A 15,781-nucleotide genomic window follows, 5' to 3' on the forward strand; every position below is an offset into this window, starting at 1 on the left:
AACTAAAAAAACTAGGTTACCAATTGCTCAAATTACATGCTGTATGTAGGACTTTATCCACATTATTTAGCATATTCTGAAGCACGGTACTGTACTGTACTCTACACAGTATTTCCATTTGGAAGCGTTTGGAGCCGATGGCGGTAATGAGTACTAAAGGTTCTTTTCCCACCTACAAATAGTAAAAGAAGAAGAAACGATAGAAACCGACGAAGAAGAAACGAGAGCCAATCATATTCAAAGATACCATTTTGATCGCTCCAATGTGTTTCTCTGTCAACAGTTTACTTTTCGTTTGTGTTAAACTAATAACAAGGTCACAAAGAAGTTTGTAACTATGAAACTAACGGAAATTAAGAAGTTGAAGGTGTCCGAGCTGCGGTCCAGACTGGGAGAACTCGGTCTGGACGTCAGGGGGCTGAAGGCTGAGCTGGTCGGCCGGCTCTGGTCCGCTATCGAGGCGCAGCCGGGTGGGGAGGACGGCGGAGCGACACGGAGTGAGCTGAAGCCACCAGCGGACCCCCCGCCGATGCCCACGGACACACGGCCCGTCCGCCGTCCGTCCCCGGGAGAACTTACCGACTCCGCCACGCAGACAGAGACCGACTCCGGGCTGTCAGAGTCGCCGCCTCCGGGGGATTCACGGGGAGCTCCGGCGGATCGCGCAGAGGTCGGTGAGATCCAGACGGACCCGAGGGATGCGGAAGTCCCCGGAGAGGACCGGGGAGCTCCGGCCTCAGAGGAGCCGGGCAGAGGGAGAGCTTTCTATGAGTTCAAAGAGGAAATACGATACAAGAGGTAAAGGAACCCGGGTGGATGGAGAGGTTGACGGGTTTAACGTGGGTCAGTGTCAGTGTCCATCATGATTATCTTCTGTACCACATGTGACAAACTCAAGGCCCGGGGGCCAGATGTGGCCCGCCACATCATAAAAGGTCAGAGTGTCTAAACATAAATAGGTCAAAAGTGTGCTTTGAGTAAAAACTACATTTCCCACAATTCAGTAATTAAGCTTGTTTTAACTCTGACAAAAAAATGTTTTTAACAAGGTTAATGTCCTAACTTGTGTTTGTGTTATTTTTCTTTATTCGTTGGATAGTGTGATCCTTGATTTCAGTTCTGTGAGTTTCATAGGCTAATATAACAGAGCAACAAGCAAACATATTTTTTCTTTGCAGCTGTAATGCTTGTAACTCAAATAAGTAATAAATTCAGTTATGGAGTAGTTACATGTATTTTACATTACATTTAGTTACAATTACAGGGTGGGATTACAGTTACATCTGGCCCTTTGAGGACAGCCATTATGCTGATGTGGCCCTCGGTAAAAATTAGTTTGACACCCTTGTTCTATACGAACCTTATCTGAGTTTAAGCAGATGGATATGTTGCTTCTGATTCATTATATATAGTTAACTGAGGTCATTCTGCAGCTTCCCAGTTATTTGTTTGCTAAATTTGTCGCTTATACCAGTATGTTTTACTGATTAGAAAACAAGCTTTGTATTTGGTTTTGTTGATTTTATATACTGTACTGTATCTTAGCTACATCACGTATTTGTGAAACCATCCCAAAATATGTCTTTTACAATTCTCTTTATGAGCAGATTGTTATAAAGCAGTATGCTTTCTATTTGTTCTCAAACAGAACCAGATCACCACAACCGCCGACTGACAAAGAGGATCAAGAAGAGGGAGATGAAGATAAAATCAGATTAAATCCATGTGGGTTTTCAAGATACATCATCTTTTGCAGAATCATAAAACAATGATTATTCAGTTTGTATTCAAACTAAACTAAGAAAATTTTGCTGTGATGTGATAAGATGAGAGTGGAACTTCTAAAATCATTGCCCTTCCTTGTTTGCACAGATGACAGCCATCTCCATTTTGAGGTGGGTCCAGACGGCGCGTGCGGTCAGCCACACTTCTGGGCTCGATTCCCCCTCCTGTGGTCGGGCTGCAGGCTCACCCACGGTGTCCCACAGGGAAGGGTGGGATTTGAGGTGCGGCTGGAGAGGAAGTTGTTGACCGTACAGCTTGAGAAAGAAGAAAAAATGTCTGCTCATGGCGTAAGAATAGGCTGGTCGATGATGACCGCGTCTTTACTGCTGGGTGAGTCTCAGGTTGTCTTTATGTGTGTTTGACATTCATCTCTGGAAATGTTTTAATTCATGCTGGGACACCTTGCTTTCCAGGTGAAGATGAATTATCTTTTGCTTATGATGGATGCGGTAAAAAAGTGTCAGCTGGGAAGGAGGAGGAGTTTGGAGAACCATTTTCAGTGGGAGACATCATCGGCTGTTATGCTGTAAGTGACAAACTTCTCTTTAAGACTTCCTGTGTTTGTAAATGTATTCTTTGGCTGTTGCTTTGTCACATGAAGATCTACACCTCCTCAGAAATGCATGAATATTCTTGTGTTTGTGTGACAGTCCATTTCCACAGATGCTGCTGTTGACCTGTCTTTCCATAAAAACGGGCGTCCCATGGGTGTTGCCTTCTCCCTGGATGCCTCTGTGCCTCTCAGTCGTGTTCTGTTCCCCCATGTTCTCTGTAAGAGCTGCTCAGTCAGATTCCACCTGGACCCCACAGCTCCTCCCTGGTACCCCAGCCCTGAAGGATTTACTTCTCTGGCAGCTCTTCCTGCAGGACAAATAGTGCGCGCCACTTTGGCTCCAACCTCCAGACCACAATGTGAGGTGAGAGGATGTGAGAGTGAGAGTGTTTTAATGTTGATAAGTGAAAGGGTGATATCTGTATGATCATGGTTTTTATCCTTCTCATCATGATAACTAAATCCTACCTTTTGAATGAATTACTTAAACTTAATGTAGCTCTTCTAGAAGTACAGCTAAAGCTAATGGTAATGTGGTGATAAAGTGGTCAAAAGTTTGACTAAATGTGCTATTTGACCAGTACAGTAACCACACAACACACAGTCTGACGGGTTTGTTTATGTGTGTGTCAAATTTCACATCAGTCTCTTTTCCTCTCTCTCTCCAGGTGTTGATGATTGTTGGTCTTCCTGGTTCGGGGAAGAGCTGCTGGGCCAGGACTTACATGAAGCAACATCCAGAAAAACAGTACAGACTGTTGGGCACCGAGGAGCTGCTCGCATGCATGATGGTCAGTTAAAAATCCAGCAGTCAGTATCATGTTTGATGTAAGATATAAATGCACGCACGTGTGTCAATCAGCTCACCTGCTGACCCCTAAATGTTTGTGTAGAGTGGAGGACAGAAGGAGAGCAGGCTGCAGCAGGCGTCTCAGTGTCTAACAGATCTGATCAGGATAGCGGCTCAGACTCCTGGAAACTACATCCTTGATCAGGTAACTGATTGTCCTGAAACAGCTGCATTTGGGACAAAAATATAATTGTCAGGGATAAGTATGAGTCATTTCAGTCATTGGAGTGCGGACATAATTATTAAGAGGAGCATGTTTGATAGGATCAGCTCGTGGACATTGTATTTCACCTATTAATTTCTCTCCCTGTACTTTGTCATCTCTCTGCTCTCCAGTGTAACGTCCTCTTCTCTGCTCGGCGGTACAAGCTGCAGCTGTTCTCTGGCTTCAGGCGCCAGGTGATTGTTATTTTTCCCTCAGCAGACGAGTGGAAAAGACGACTCTCCCAGCACCAGACGACTGATGGGGAGCAGATTCCTGAGACGGCTCTGCTGAAGCTCCAAGGTTTGAATAAAATGTCAAGTTAGTATGAGTTCAATCCATCTCAGTGACAAAACCAGCCGGTGAAACTGATGCTGACAGCTGAACTGGAAGGCAGTCCTATTAGAGAAGAAGTTAGTTAGTTAGTTAGTTAGTTAGTTAGTTAGTTAGTTAGTTAGTTAGTTATTCATTTATTTCAGACAAGGCAAGGAAAAAACAAAAAAAACAAAAACAAAGAACAAAATAATTAAATAAGCAAATAAATAAGCAAAGATCATAACGCAACAATACATTTCTGCCTAAAAGGGAGTGGGAAGAAGAAAATTTATGTAATCCCACCCCAGTTCCTGATTCAGAGATCAACACACTGAGCTTGCTACTTCTTTTAAGGACAACCACACAATTATTGCATCATGATGGCATCACCATGGGCAACAATAATTATCACATTGCAATAGCAATTCCACACAACAATGTAAGGAAGGCACTATATACCAACAATGGTAATGGACAAATGCCAACAACAGTAATTAACAAATACTAACGATGGTAAAGAACACTGAGCACATGTTAACAAAACAGAACAGAAGTTTGAGTTAAAGACCCTCATCTCTATATTTTGACCAGACGTGATGTTTATATAACAGTTTGAATTGTTGTGTACTTTGGCACTGCTTGTGTTGTGAGTCCAGGTTGTTCCATAGTTTCACTCCGCACGCAGACACACAAAAACGTTTACGCGTGGTTTGAGCTCTCTGCAATGAAAAATATCCAAAACCTCTCAAGTTATGAGTCCTGACTGGAGTTATAAAAAATTGTTGGAGGTTTGGTGGTAATAATTTGTTGAATGCTTTATATAAAACTATTGTACTATTGTGATATTGTACAAGATCATAAAATTTTAGCAACTTTGACTGCATAAACAAGTTATGTATGTTCAAGAAAACCAACCTTGTGAAGGATCCGCACTGCTCTTTTCTGTAATATGATCAGTGTAATATGTGCAGTGTGTATCTCCTGATGCTCATTTTTGAACGTTCTCCAGCTCTTTATGTTGCTCTGACTTCCTGAAAAAAATATTTTTAAAAAGAAGCAGCCGCTGATTTAAATGTTTTGAGCCAATCTGTCCACTAGGGGATTATACAACAGACAGAAGCCTCATATACTGTATAAATACACTTCATGTGCAGAGTCATATGAATGGGTTTGATGCAAGGTCATTTCTGTCATGCTTCTAATACATTAACCTTTGCTCCGTTCTGCAGTGAGCTGCAGCCTTCCAGAGCAGGACAGCGACCTGATGGAGGAGCTGCAGTACGTTGAGCTCCCTCAGGAACAGGCAGAGAAGCTCCTGCAGGAGTTTAAAGACGAGGCTCGCAGACTCCTGCCTCCCATCCCCAAACAGGAGAAGAGGAAACTCCGAATTTACAAGAGAAGAGCCCCCCCTCAAGGCCCTCTGCCTTCACACAGGATGCCTTCGACTGGGCTCGGTTGTCAGGGTGAGAAATGATGGCGGATTTTGGGAGATTTGATTTGATGATTGAAGATTTTCAGTGGATGTAAATTCTGTCTGTAGGGTGGAGCAACACGCAGACGTGGAGGCAGCAGCCCAGATATGTAAGTTATCTGAAGTCCTGTACAAAACAATCACAAAGCCCCTGGTAACAACAGGGAGAGTTGATTTGTCATAAGTGTGTCTACAGTTAAAGGTGTGAACACAACAAAATGATTCAAATGCTACTTGAGTTTGAACATCTTTAAATAGGTTTTAAAGACACACATTCGGTTCAAAGGTAGATTTGGACTAAAATAAAAATTCCCTTTTAAAGTTATAAAAATATTCATTACGTATTATCTTATGAAGTGTTTCAAGTCAGAAGAAGATAAACTATTATCAGGAGTCCATTTTTATGACATACCGATTTTTAACTCGGTTGATTAAAACTGAAACTTGTGGTTTATTTAAATCACTTTTAAACAGCAGCTAAATGAAACCACCTTTAATGTTTGATGCGGCTAATGTGGTTTTCTGCTGTTTACATTTCAGTGGAACACGTATCAGGATTCCGACTACTTCTATAGAGACTCTGGCTTCACTAGCTATGAAGGCTTCTGGTGACGAAGCATGGAGACAGAGGACGTTGTGTGATCAGTGTTTAAGAGACAACCGTCCTGCTGATGTCATCAGTGTAATATGAAGAGTTGAGTTTCACCCGCTGCTTTGGCTAAATCAAAGATAGTCAGTGCAAAGCAAACTCCCTCATTAAGACTTTTATTTAAAAAAATTTCAATGCACCACATTTTCAAGTTACAATGTAAACATAAAACCAAGGAGTATTTTTGTTCCGTTTTGACACCAGTATTGATCCGACAGTACTTCAAATCCCGAGGTAACACATCCCTGAACTTAACTGAAGATATTCCAAATATATGATCATTTGTATCCATCCTCTGATACAATCAGCTGGTTGTCGTGACGCCTGCGGTACCTTCATCTTCATCAGGCTTCACCGTCTGATACAGCAGCACAGCTCCTTTAGCTGAAGGACACATCTCTGACCACAGAGAACTGCTTACGTCCAGCTGCAGCACCTCCTGCAAGATCGAGGGACAACAAAAAGCAGTCTTCACATCTCACCAACGTGCTTTACGATCAAAGCTCTCTCAGGTGTGAATAAATATTTATGAAACCCAGCTTGTGTACCTAAAATCATTTTCCATGCTTGTGGAGACACTTGCTGTGCTGACAATCAATCCTACACGACTGCTCAATACTGACTCTTACCCTTCTGCTGAGGAAGACAATGTCTGTGGACTCCTGGGCCTCTGCTCCTCCTTTCCAGTACAACCTCCTCACATCATTGGATGTCATGGAGCAGCTGAGGACACAGCAGGATAATCAGCTCTAAAGGAAAACTTTAGAAGTAAAAAGTGAATCCTAGCAAATGTCAAACATCTTTCACACATTAAACATCTTCCACCTGAACCCAACAGACCTGTTTGTAATAGCTATTTAAATGAAAGGAGGAAAGGTTAATTATTCAATAAAATCTGTTTTTCCTACTTTCACACAGTGAAATTATACTTTTTCTCTCCTTTTCCATCTATTATGCATAAACTACAGGACAGAGTTTACATGGGCAACAGTTTGGAAGAATGCAGCCAGTTACAGAGTATTTTAAGGTTTCAGTTTCAACTGAATATATGGACTTCAATTGGAAATTTTCACTGACAAAATGAATATTTCTGAAAGTATGTCATTCCTATTGGTTTTGTATATAGTAAATCCATAGGATAAAGTTGATGTGTTTGCAGAAATGTGACCAGTGGCTCCCGTAACAATCTAACCCACGCTGCCATAGTTATTTTTGTGTAAGTTATTAATTCTCTCTTGTACTTTAGAATAATGACCATCGAAATGATTTTTCCACACAGTTAAAAAAAAGTGGTGTGCAAATCATATTACAGTGAATCTTCAAATAATCTCCCAATCAGTCAAAATTTGATTTAATCTGTCTATTCCTAGTTTTCCTGAGTAATTAAAAAGAGTGCTTTCTATTTTAAGCATTAAAATAAAGAGAATGAGTACCTGACATAGAACTCGGCACTTGGTCGGCCAGCGCTGGTGTGATTCAGTGCAACACCCATCAGGATGGGTTTTCTGAGGGCGCCTAAAGGAATGTTCACCTGCAGAAAAAAATGCATCAGATTTTAGCCCCGGTTCCTTGTTCTCTGTCATCTAACAACCTAGATATTAAAGAATAATTTAATCGCAAAAAAAGAACTAAGTACTTGCAAGTTTCATTTGCCCAAACTGATGCTTATCTGTTTATGGAGATTATGGAGATGTTAAAATGGATATATTTGTCTTTTTTTGTACACTCACACTAAACAGGACTTAATTTTCATTCGCTCACCAAGAAATCCTTGTGAAATGATTGTAATAATAACTCACACTTTATTGATCCCCAGAGGGGAAATTCTCTTCTCACTCTCAGTACATGCATATACTGTATATATGTGTTAGTCTTATTACATCACACAGTATTGTGAACAAGGCCCCTGAAACACAGCACACTAGGGGCCTGTAATCATGCAATTAGTCCAGGTGAGGAAGAGTGACGGGTCGCGCATGGAGGTCGCGCCCCAAATGAGCAGCTTTTAGTCGGGACGGCGCCTTGCTCAAGGCCGCCTCGGCAGTGGCTGGGAGGTGAGCTGACACCTCCCACTGTCAGCTCACACTCCAAGGGACATCACGGCGAGAGCGGCAATCGATCCACCGATGGCCAGACGATCCGTCTTCAAGACATCTGCTCTACCGCTGAGCCACTGCCACCCCTAGGTGAGAAGCGCAGTGATACCTCCAGAGGAACTCACCTCATCTTTTATCTCAGTGCACACAGACGAGAACAGCTCTGACACGACTGGCCTCTGCTGCATCATGTCCACAGTGATCTGCTCCTCACACACCATCCGGCCGAGAAGCTCACACACCGCCTTAACGGGACAGTAGCATTACATCTAAGACATCCAGTTGAGATTTTCACACCTCATTCACGTCATAAATGTATATTTTACTTCACCTTTGGCTCTGGATGACCTCCAGGGATGTCAAGAAGTCCTCCTGCCTCTGCCACCCTCTGGCTCCTCCTGATGAACACTACCTGACTGTCAGCTGTGCACAGGATGGCGCCCACACCCAGAGGTTGAGCCAGCAGCGCCAGAGGATCACCAAACTGGGCTTCTCCCAGCTGGCGGAGCTGTGACGCTCGACTCGACCAGTTTGTTCCCAGAAAGTCTTTGTAGCAGGTCAGGCCTAATCTCAGCGTGAGGAGTGGCTCCGTCTCGTCATCCTCTGTGAGTTCTGCATTTCCGACCGGTGGAGAATGAGTGCGGCGTGGATGTTCAGGGGAAAGAAAGGATGATGGAATACTTGTAGAACCGGCCAAGCAGAAAGAGTGCAGTCTAAATTTGCACCCATTGAAAAGCCACGGTTGTTTGGACACCCGCTCTGTCCACACCTCACCAATTTGACGCTCCAGGAATGAAACCGTCTGTCTGTTGAAGCTGGGAAGAAGGAATGGAGGCAAAACTTCTTTCAGGTCCCTATAAACATCATTATAACTGTGAAGTGTCCTGAGGCTCCTTCTCTTCCTCTCCTACCTCTCAGAGAGCTCCACCTGGACCTGAGACTCCAGCAGCCCCCCCCAGGCTGCACAGTGCAGCAGCACAGACACCTCCCCGTCCATCAGTCCCTCAGGGCCTACAGTCACAATAAAACACGAACACCACATGGTTTAAAACGGCTCCATGAAAGGACAGCAATCAGAGGGAACATGTTAAGATGTGAATCTATATCCGGGTTGTCGCCTCCTGGACAGGAGTTTGACGACCTTAACAGAAGAATGTCAGAACATTTCATTTCACAATGTTTTACAATGATGTTAAAATAACCAAATAACAGGAACATTCTACTTTCATTTTCAATTATTTTTCAATTCCAGACCAAACACCACAGTTTTTACTTTACCTGTCAAGATGGAAGCAGGCGACAAACTTCGGTGTGTGTGTGTGTGTGTGTGTGTGTGTGTGTGTGTGTGTGTGTGTGTGTGTGTGTGTGTGTGTGTGTGTGTGTGTGTGTGTGTGTGTGTGTGTGTGTGTGTGTGTGTGTGTGTGTGTGTGTGTGTGTGTGTGTGATCGCTTCCCAGCGACCACCAATCCGCACCTCGGGTTAACCTGCCGTATCCTCAGATGTTGTGTTCCGCCAGCTGACTGTTTGTTTTTATTTAAATTAAAATATAGCGCTAATCTTCAGGCTATGTCGTAAAAGTGGCGTTCCCCTCTAAATGTGTGTGTCGTTAAATCCTCACACATCGAACACGTCACAACTCCAACTTCCTGTTGTTATAAAAATTCAATGCTGGTCAAACAGGATACAGGTAAGACAAATGTTTGCTGCTGCAAAATACTTTATGTAAAAGACTCAATGGTTTTAAAGACCCAGGTAAAAAAAAAAAAGATGTATATAATGACATTTTTTTTTGTGATTCGTTGCATTTTCTGCTCTGTCAAATATTACACTCAATCTATGTATTTTTTTTAGAAATACTGTACAGATTAACCCATTTTTAAAGCTGTGACCTTGTACAATGGAGGCAAATGACCAACATGAACATCCTGTGCAGCTCTGCAGAACTACCAACCCACATGATGACGTCATCCAGAGTTTGTGTCAGTCCATGAGATTACATTTGTAATCATTACTTACTAATTAAACAAAGATCAATAAAAGTTAATGATTGTTATTTTCATATGACACATCATACCCGTGGAATTTTTTTTTTTTTATGTAGACACAGTGTTGTAGTTTTACATTTACTGAGTATCACGTTTATCGAAGTTAAATCAATGTTTTGCATAAAAATTTATGTGAACGCTGAGAAAATGTGCTTTATTTTGAAAGGACGAACTCGGGGGTTTCCGGTTGTCTCCCCTCTTCGTTACCAAACGGAGTTTATGTAATGTCCCCATAGCAGGCTGATGTCCTGACCCCCCGTTCTGTTGGTAAGTCTCTTTTTGTTTTGACTTTACACTTGTTCCTGTGCCATTTTAACGACCTTAATCTTTCACACAACACATTTAATAAATTCGTACTGTAGTATAGCATGCTAACAGAAGCTGACTGACTATTAGCTTCTGTTAGCTAGCTGCAGCTGCTCAGGTTGCAGAACTGAGTTCTGTTAAACTCTTTGTCACCGCCTGCTTTTTCTGTCCACACACTGATTTGTGTTGCACTCTAGAATTATTCTGTAGCTAATTAAAGCTAGGAACGTGTTAAAACAAACTATTTTAATCCAGGGTACAACACTATTTATTCCGATTTTACATTATGAACACCCTTCCATGAATAAACCTGGCATGATGTGTGGTTTAATAGATGTTTTGTCCGATAATCAAATAGCTAGTGTCGCTTTGTTAGCGTTAAGAAGTTTTAACAAATATTCATCAATCTGTTTATATTTACCTTTTTGTTGTCTCAATCAGGTCACGTGTCAGCAGACGAGCAGGCAGCTGGCAGCATCGGTTCGAAAGGAATCACACTAGAAGGTACAGAAACAAAGGCATTGTCATTCATTCACCAACCCTGCATGCTTTTGCTTGAAACGTGAGTGTTTTAAGATAAACTGATGGTGGCATAAGGGAAGAAAATATTTCACTCATAGGAATGAGATGATCAGTGTTAAATAGTCTCAAACAGAAGCCCTTTTATGTATATCTCACTGTAAGGTCTACAGGTAAAAGTTCAGATGGTCCTTCCAAATTATTGATTTGATTATTGTTACAGAGTTAATGATTTCTATTCACCAGCTGTTTCCACTGTGTAATCCAATTCATAAAGTAAAGTTGGGACATCTATCTAGTAACTCGACACCACTGATAGTCCAGAAAACCCCTGCAGAGATTGCATGTCTCTCACTCACATCAGAATTTGTATCCAAGGATCTTTAAAATCTGTAAATCAGATAAAAATTTATTGTAGGTCATCCATCCCTCCTTCCCTCCCTGTCTCCCCCACCCCTCTCTGTATCCCCCACTCTCTCCCTCGTCGGTCAGTCATGGAAAATGAGAATCATTGTTTCTTTTTTTATTAATCAAGGAAAAGTTGTAACATGACTTATTTGATTTAAATTAATCATTGAATTATAACTTTTATATATTTATCAAATTATAACAGAGCTGTGTCCTGAGAATTAGTCTTTCTTACTGGAATTACATCATATTTATCTATAATGCTGTATGGGTTTTTTAGTTACTCTAAAGGCCATTTGCACTCTTGTTTGCTGTTTGCACTACAATATTCAGATTCAGATTAGATTGTCTTTTTTTTCTCTCATGTTGAATTGTATGTATTTTTATAGGGTTTGAGAGACATGCAATTCCAGTTCTTGAGATGTGTACACATACCAAGAACTGGGTTTGAACTTTGATCTGTAGTATTTTTTAACAAGCCAACACAACTGTGTAATTTAAAAATTTTTCCCTGCTTCTTCTCCCTCATCTCATCTCGTGATATCTCTGCACAGGTCATCTGTACAGGAGCCCAGATACATACCATCATGCAGTTGAAAGCTCAGTTCCAGCTCTGTCAGAGTCACTTCTGGTTTTGCAGAAGCAGACTGCGCCAGCTCTCTCAAAGTCATGTGCACAGGTAGGCTTTAGGTGGTGTATGCATATATTCTTTCTACATGTATATGTGATGCTTGTTTTGTTTTGACATCTATCTCTTTTCACCACAGAAAACCTGTGAACTACTATGAGCTGCTGGGAGTCAAATCTGATGCTAGTTTGGAGGAAATAAAAAAAGCTTTTTTTAGAAAATCCAAAATGGTAAGACCTGTTTGTGAACAAGCTGTAATAAAAGGTTTCGCCAGGTGAGGGCAGCCTTTCACTTGAGTTCTTATTTTTTAAGGTTTCCCATAGGGGCCTTCCTGATTGTTTGCTTTCATGCTGAGACTCCCAGTGCAAACACAGATGAGCATGATGTGTATTTAACTTGATTTCACGTAAATGAGGGTTGACACAACTCACTATTCTGAGAAAAAACAATGGTTGTAAGTAAAGTACATCAATACAGGTCTGTGTGTGTCTGTGTGTCTGTGTGTCTGTGTGTCTGTGTCTGTGTGTGTGTGTGTGTGTGTGTGTGTGTGTGTGTGTGTGTCTGTGTCTGTGTCTGTGTCTGTGTCTGTGTCTGTGTGTGTGTCTGTGTGTGTGTTGCACATGCGTGCATCAGAGCATAATGGTTCGGTCATTAGATCTTATTACTGTGATATCATGCAGCTACATCCAGACAGGAACCCATCTGACCCAACGCTGCACTGCCAATTTGTGGAGCTGAACGAGGCTTACCGAGTGTTGAGCAAAGACCTGAGCAGGAAGGAGTATGACTTCAAAACCAGATATCCACACAGTGGGAACCAGGCCTTCAGGTCTTCTAGCAGCCACATGAGCTCCACATCGAGGTGAAGATACTTAGTTTGTCAGTTTCTGCTTTTAGGTTTTCAAATCTGGCTTTCTTCCATACTCATCCAAAAGCTGTTGAGTTGATCCACTGGACGTTAAGAATGTTCTTGAAGATATTTCGTCTCTCATCCAAGAGACTTCTTCAGAACTGAAGTGTGATGTCGTATATAATGATCTTTCTTCAATTGCTTTTCGATCAGCATGGGTGACCAGGATAACAAGCGATACTGGGAGCAGTTTCATCAGTCCTATGCACAAACCACAGCAGAGGAGTGGCAGAGGAGGAAGAGGAAGAACATCCACGTTATGGGCTACTGCATCCTGATAATGATCCTTGGTATTGGAGTACACACATTATTCTTCAGGTAATATATTGGGCACGGGTTATTTATTCATATTTTCACTTTGTCTTATCCTTAAAATAACTTCTGAACATTTATTTGCTTTCATATGATGTGTCTGTGACAGTTGTGTTTGGGGAGCTTTATTCCCGTGCTGCACAAACATATTAATACAACTCAGTACACACATACTACCTGCTGAACAATGTCTAAACTCAAATATTTCTCTATCTCTTTCAGGAAACTACAAGAAATTCACACCAATTTCATGGATGAGAAGGATCGAAGGATCACACAGATTTACAATGAGGCCAGAGAGAGGGCCAGGTGAGTGGAGATGAAACCGTTTTATGTTCATCTGCACTTTTAATGTGTTTGATGGAACACTTGTCTCATAACGGAACATTTTGTTCTGTTTTCAGGGTCAACGGTTTTAAGAAGCAGATGGAAATCCTGCGACAGAATCAAGCTGAGTATTTGAAGAAATATAACACATCCAACGATAGAGATGACAAATAGGATCGAGTCAATCTGTGTGAAGTGGTGATGGTTTTAACCCCCAGTGGTTGGAAGGCAGCAGACAGAATGTGGAACAAGTTTAGGCTTTATGATATATTGTTCCTGTTCTTACTTGAAGACAGACGTGAACATGGACTTGCTGGGGGTTCTGGTTATACACATGTTTCCATATGACCAAGCTGGACTGCATGATAGAATGGGCGGAACTGTTGAAGCACTTTAGTCATCAGACTGTGTGAAAAGTATCCTGCTGAAGCACACAAGCATTTCAGAGCCACGATGAACTCTGCCTCTGGTCAACTCACTGGGGTATTTGATTTAATTCGTAGTTGTTTGCATCATGCAGAGCTCGCAGAACAGCTAATGGAACTGATTGAAGACAAAATATTGTTGTTACGATAAGTTTCACTGAAAGAAAAGATCAAAATCCTCTTCTGGGGAGGGTCTGCAGAGTTAAGTCAGGTTTGATGAGGCTGCTCAGACGAATGATTGTGGAGGGTAAAGTAAATGGGCAAAGAAATATGCAAAGATCTAAATTTTAGTCATTTTTTAGCAGCTGAGTTTATTACAGGAAAAATACAACTCCAGTGTTTCCTGCAATGCAAAAAAATCATGTCAGTCAGTTCTGTGACAAAAGAGTCACACAGGGATTTATTTATTGCAAACTGATGAGATATTGTCTTTGGAAATGTAACAGTGTGGTATAGAGCCACAGCCAACATCCACCAGTTTGCCTCAGTTTTTAGGATATCAGAGATTGTTATTTGACTGCCATACTGTACCTCTCTGCTTGAAGGGATGTCAAAGGTAATAATTAAAATGTTTTCTCATTAATGATTGTTTTTGGTTTGGTTCGTCTCTCATTCACACATTCTGTGTTTTTTAATACAAAACATGACAAAGTTCACTCCATATATCATTTTATCTTCCTTCATGAAAATTAATTTCCACCTCTTGTCTGAGTTAGAAACATGTACTGTAGATGGTTGATCGTAATGAGCAAATGCACAAGCAAGTCAACCTCACTTTAATTAGATAATTATTTACTTGAGAATTCAGAAGTTAATTTTCATCATCTCAGTGGTCAAATTTGAGATTGTTGTAAATCTCTGATCTCTTTTAGACGTGTCAGATGGACCCGAAAACTTTACATATGACACATTTATTTGTATATTTGTAAAAAAAACTTTTTACACATACATGACTTTGAACTATCATGCATATTGTTTGTTAAATAACAATATTGCCCTATTGCTTCTCTTCCTTTTTGTCACCACCCCTGTCCTGAGACAAGAGATAACATCCCTGCATAGCTTAGACACCCTCACCCTCATGTGGCATGTGAGTGTCCTGTCATAACCCAAACACACCATAATGACTGAGATTGTGCTGTCAGCGTTCAAACACACACACACGGACACACACACACACACACGGATGGAAGATGGGCCTCATGAGAGAGGTAGTGATCGTACTTCATGGGATAAACTGTCATGAGAATGATTATAATTCAGTTTTTAATCTTTACTGGTCAGCCGGGAACGTTTTTGTCAGATCTAACAGAATTTCAAACCAGAAAAAGCACAGGTGTAAATGGTCTAAATAATGATGCCCACATGCCATTTAACAGTTCAGGGCCCTTATATTATGTATGCTGGTTCATTGTCCTGACTTTTGGGACACTAACAGAGCAGGGCCTCATTGATATTATCTGTAGTTACTAGCAACATGTTTGTTTTTTCTACCATGACATGTAAAGCTGACTACTGTGGTAAAGGTCTAAAGAGACAAGGTTCAGTTAACATTTGCTGAATTGTGCGGCTGTTTAAAAAAAGACACTTTTGTGCAGCTGACCTGTGCAAAAACATAAAGACTATATTTAGGTTAAGGCTGTGGTTGAGTCATGACTTTTTCCTCACGTGATTTTTTTACAAGTTCACCTCCGCATATGACAAATAAAAGTATGATAAAATAACACAACTTAGATTTGACAAACAATAAGATTGAGATGTTATTTTAAATTTTACAAGTGTAGTCGTAAATAGTGCACACAAGGAAGACATTAAAAACTTATCACTGAGGGCGAGATCATTCAAAGCTTTAGAGGGTGCTAGAGTATCTGGTTTTTAAGCTAAGGGCAAAAAAAAACATACAAGATTTTCCCATTGTCTCATAAATTTGATCCCCGTGTCTCCACGTTGCTGCTGTGATCTTCTGTATTTGATTTTATC

The 15,781-nt window shown here is 41.2% G+C and overlaps 3 protein-coding genes across 5 annotated transcripts; 2 read left to right on the plus strand and 1 right to left on the minus strand.

Annotated features, from left to right (window-relative positions):
- The first annotated feature begins 271 nt into the window (after window positions 1–271).
- si:ch211-107m4.1 (heterogeneous nuclear ribonucleoprotein U-like protein 2) lies at window positions 272–5,857 on the plus strand. Its single transcript, XM_068326266.1, has 11 exons — window positions 272–798; window positions 1,649–1,725; window positions 1,873–2,115; window positions 2,199–2,311; window positions 2,436–2,702; window positions 3,007–3,129; window positions 3,232–3,333; window positions 3,525–3,693; window positions 4,935–5,168; window positions 5,246–5,286; window positions 5,717–5,857. The coding sequence occupies exons 1-11, from the start codon at window positions 338–340 to the stop codon at window positions 5,786–5,788; spliced, it is 1,902 nt and encodes a 633-aa protein (XP_068182367.1). The 5' UTR covers window positions 272–337; the 3' UTR covers window positions 5,789–5,857.
- Window positions 5,811–10,779, minus strand: nudt22 (nudix (nucleoside diphosphate linked moiety X)-type motif 22). 3 transcript variants are annotated; one of them, XM_068326269.1, is made up of 7 exons: window positions 10,694–10,779; window positions 8,833–8,932; window positions 8,253–8,736; window positions 8,047–8,166; window positions 7,259–7,356; window positions 6,455–6,548; window positions 5,811–6,264 (listed from the first exon to the last, which is right to left on the minus strand). In XM_068326269.1, the coding sequence occupies exons 2-7, from the start codon at window positions 8,916–8,918 to the stop codon at window positions 6,130–6,132; spliced, it is 1,017 nt and encodes a 338-aa protein (XP_068182370.1). In that variant the 5' UTR covers window positions 8,919–8,932; window positions 10,694–10,779; the 3' UTR covers window positions 5,811–6,129. The 3 variants fall into 3 exon arrangements, with proteins under 3 accessions (XP_068182370.1, XP_068182369.1, XP_068182368.1); XM_068326268.1 differs by lacking the exon at window positions 10,694–10,779 and adding an exon at window positions 9,395–9,534; XM_068326267.1 differs by lacking the exon at window positions 10,694–10,779 and adding an exon at window positions 9,200–9,341.
- Window positions 9,808–14,384, plus strand: dnajc4 (DnaJ (Hsp40) homolog, subfamily C, member 4). Its single transcript, XM_068326271.1, has 8 exons — window positions 9,808–10,233; window positions 10,714–10,776; window positions 11,754–11,878; window positions 11,967–12,057; window positions 12,508–12,689; window positions 12,891–13,055; window positions 13,272–13,358; window positions 13,454–14,384. The coding sequence occupies exons 3-8, from the start codon at window positions 11,787–11,789 to the stop codon at window positions 13,548–13,550; spliced, it is 714 nt and encodes a 237-aa protein (XP_068182372.1). The 5' UTR covers window positions 9,808–10,233; window positions 10,714–10,776; window positions 11,754–11,786; the 3' UTR covers window positions 13,551–14,384.
- Window positions 14,385–15,781: the final 1,397 nt, after the last annotated feature.

The sequence above is a fragment of the Antennarius striatus genome, chromosome 10, assembly GCF_040054535.1.
Source record: "Antennarius striatus isolate MH-2024 chromosome 10, ASM4005453v1, whole genome shotgun sequence".
In the NCBI taxonomy this organism is placed as follows: domain Eukaryota; kingdom Metazoa; phylum Chordata; class Actinopteri; order Lophiiformes; family Antennariidae; genus Antennarius; species Antennarius striatus.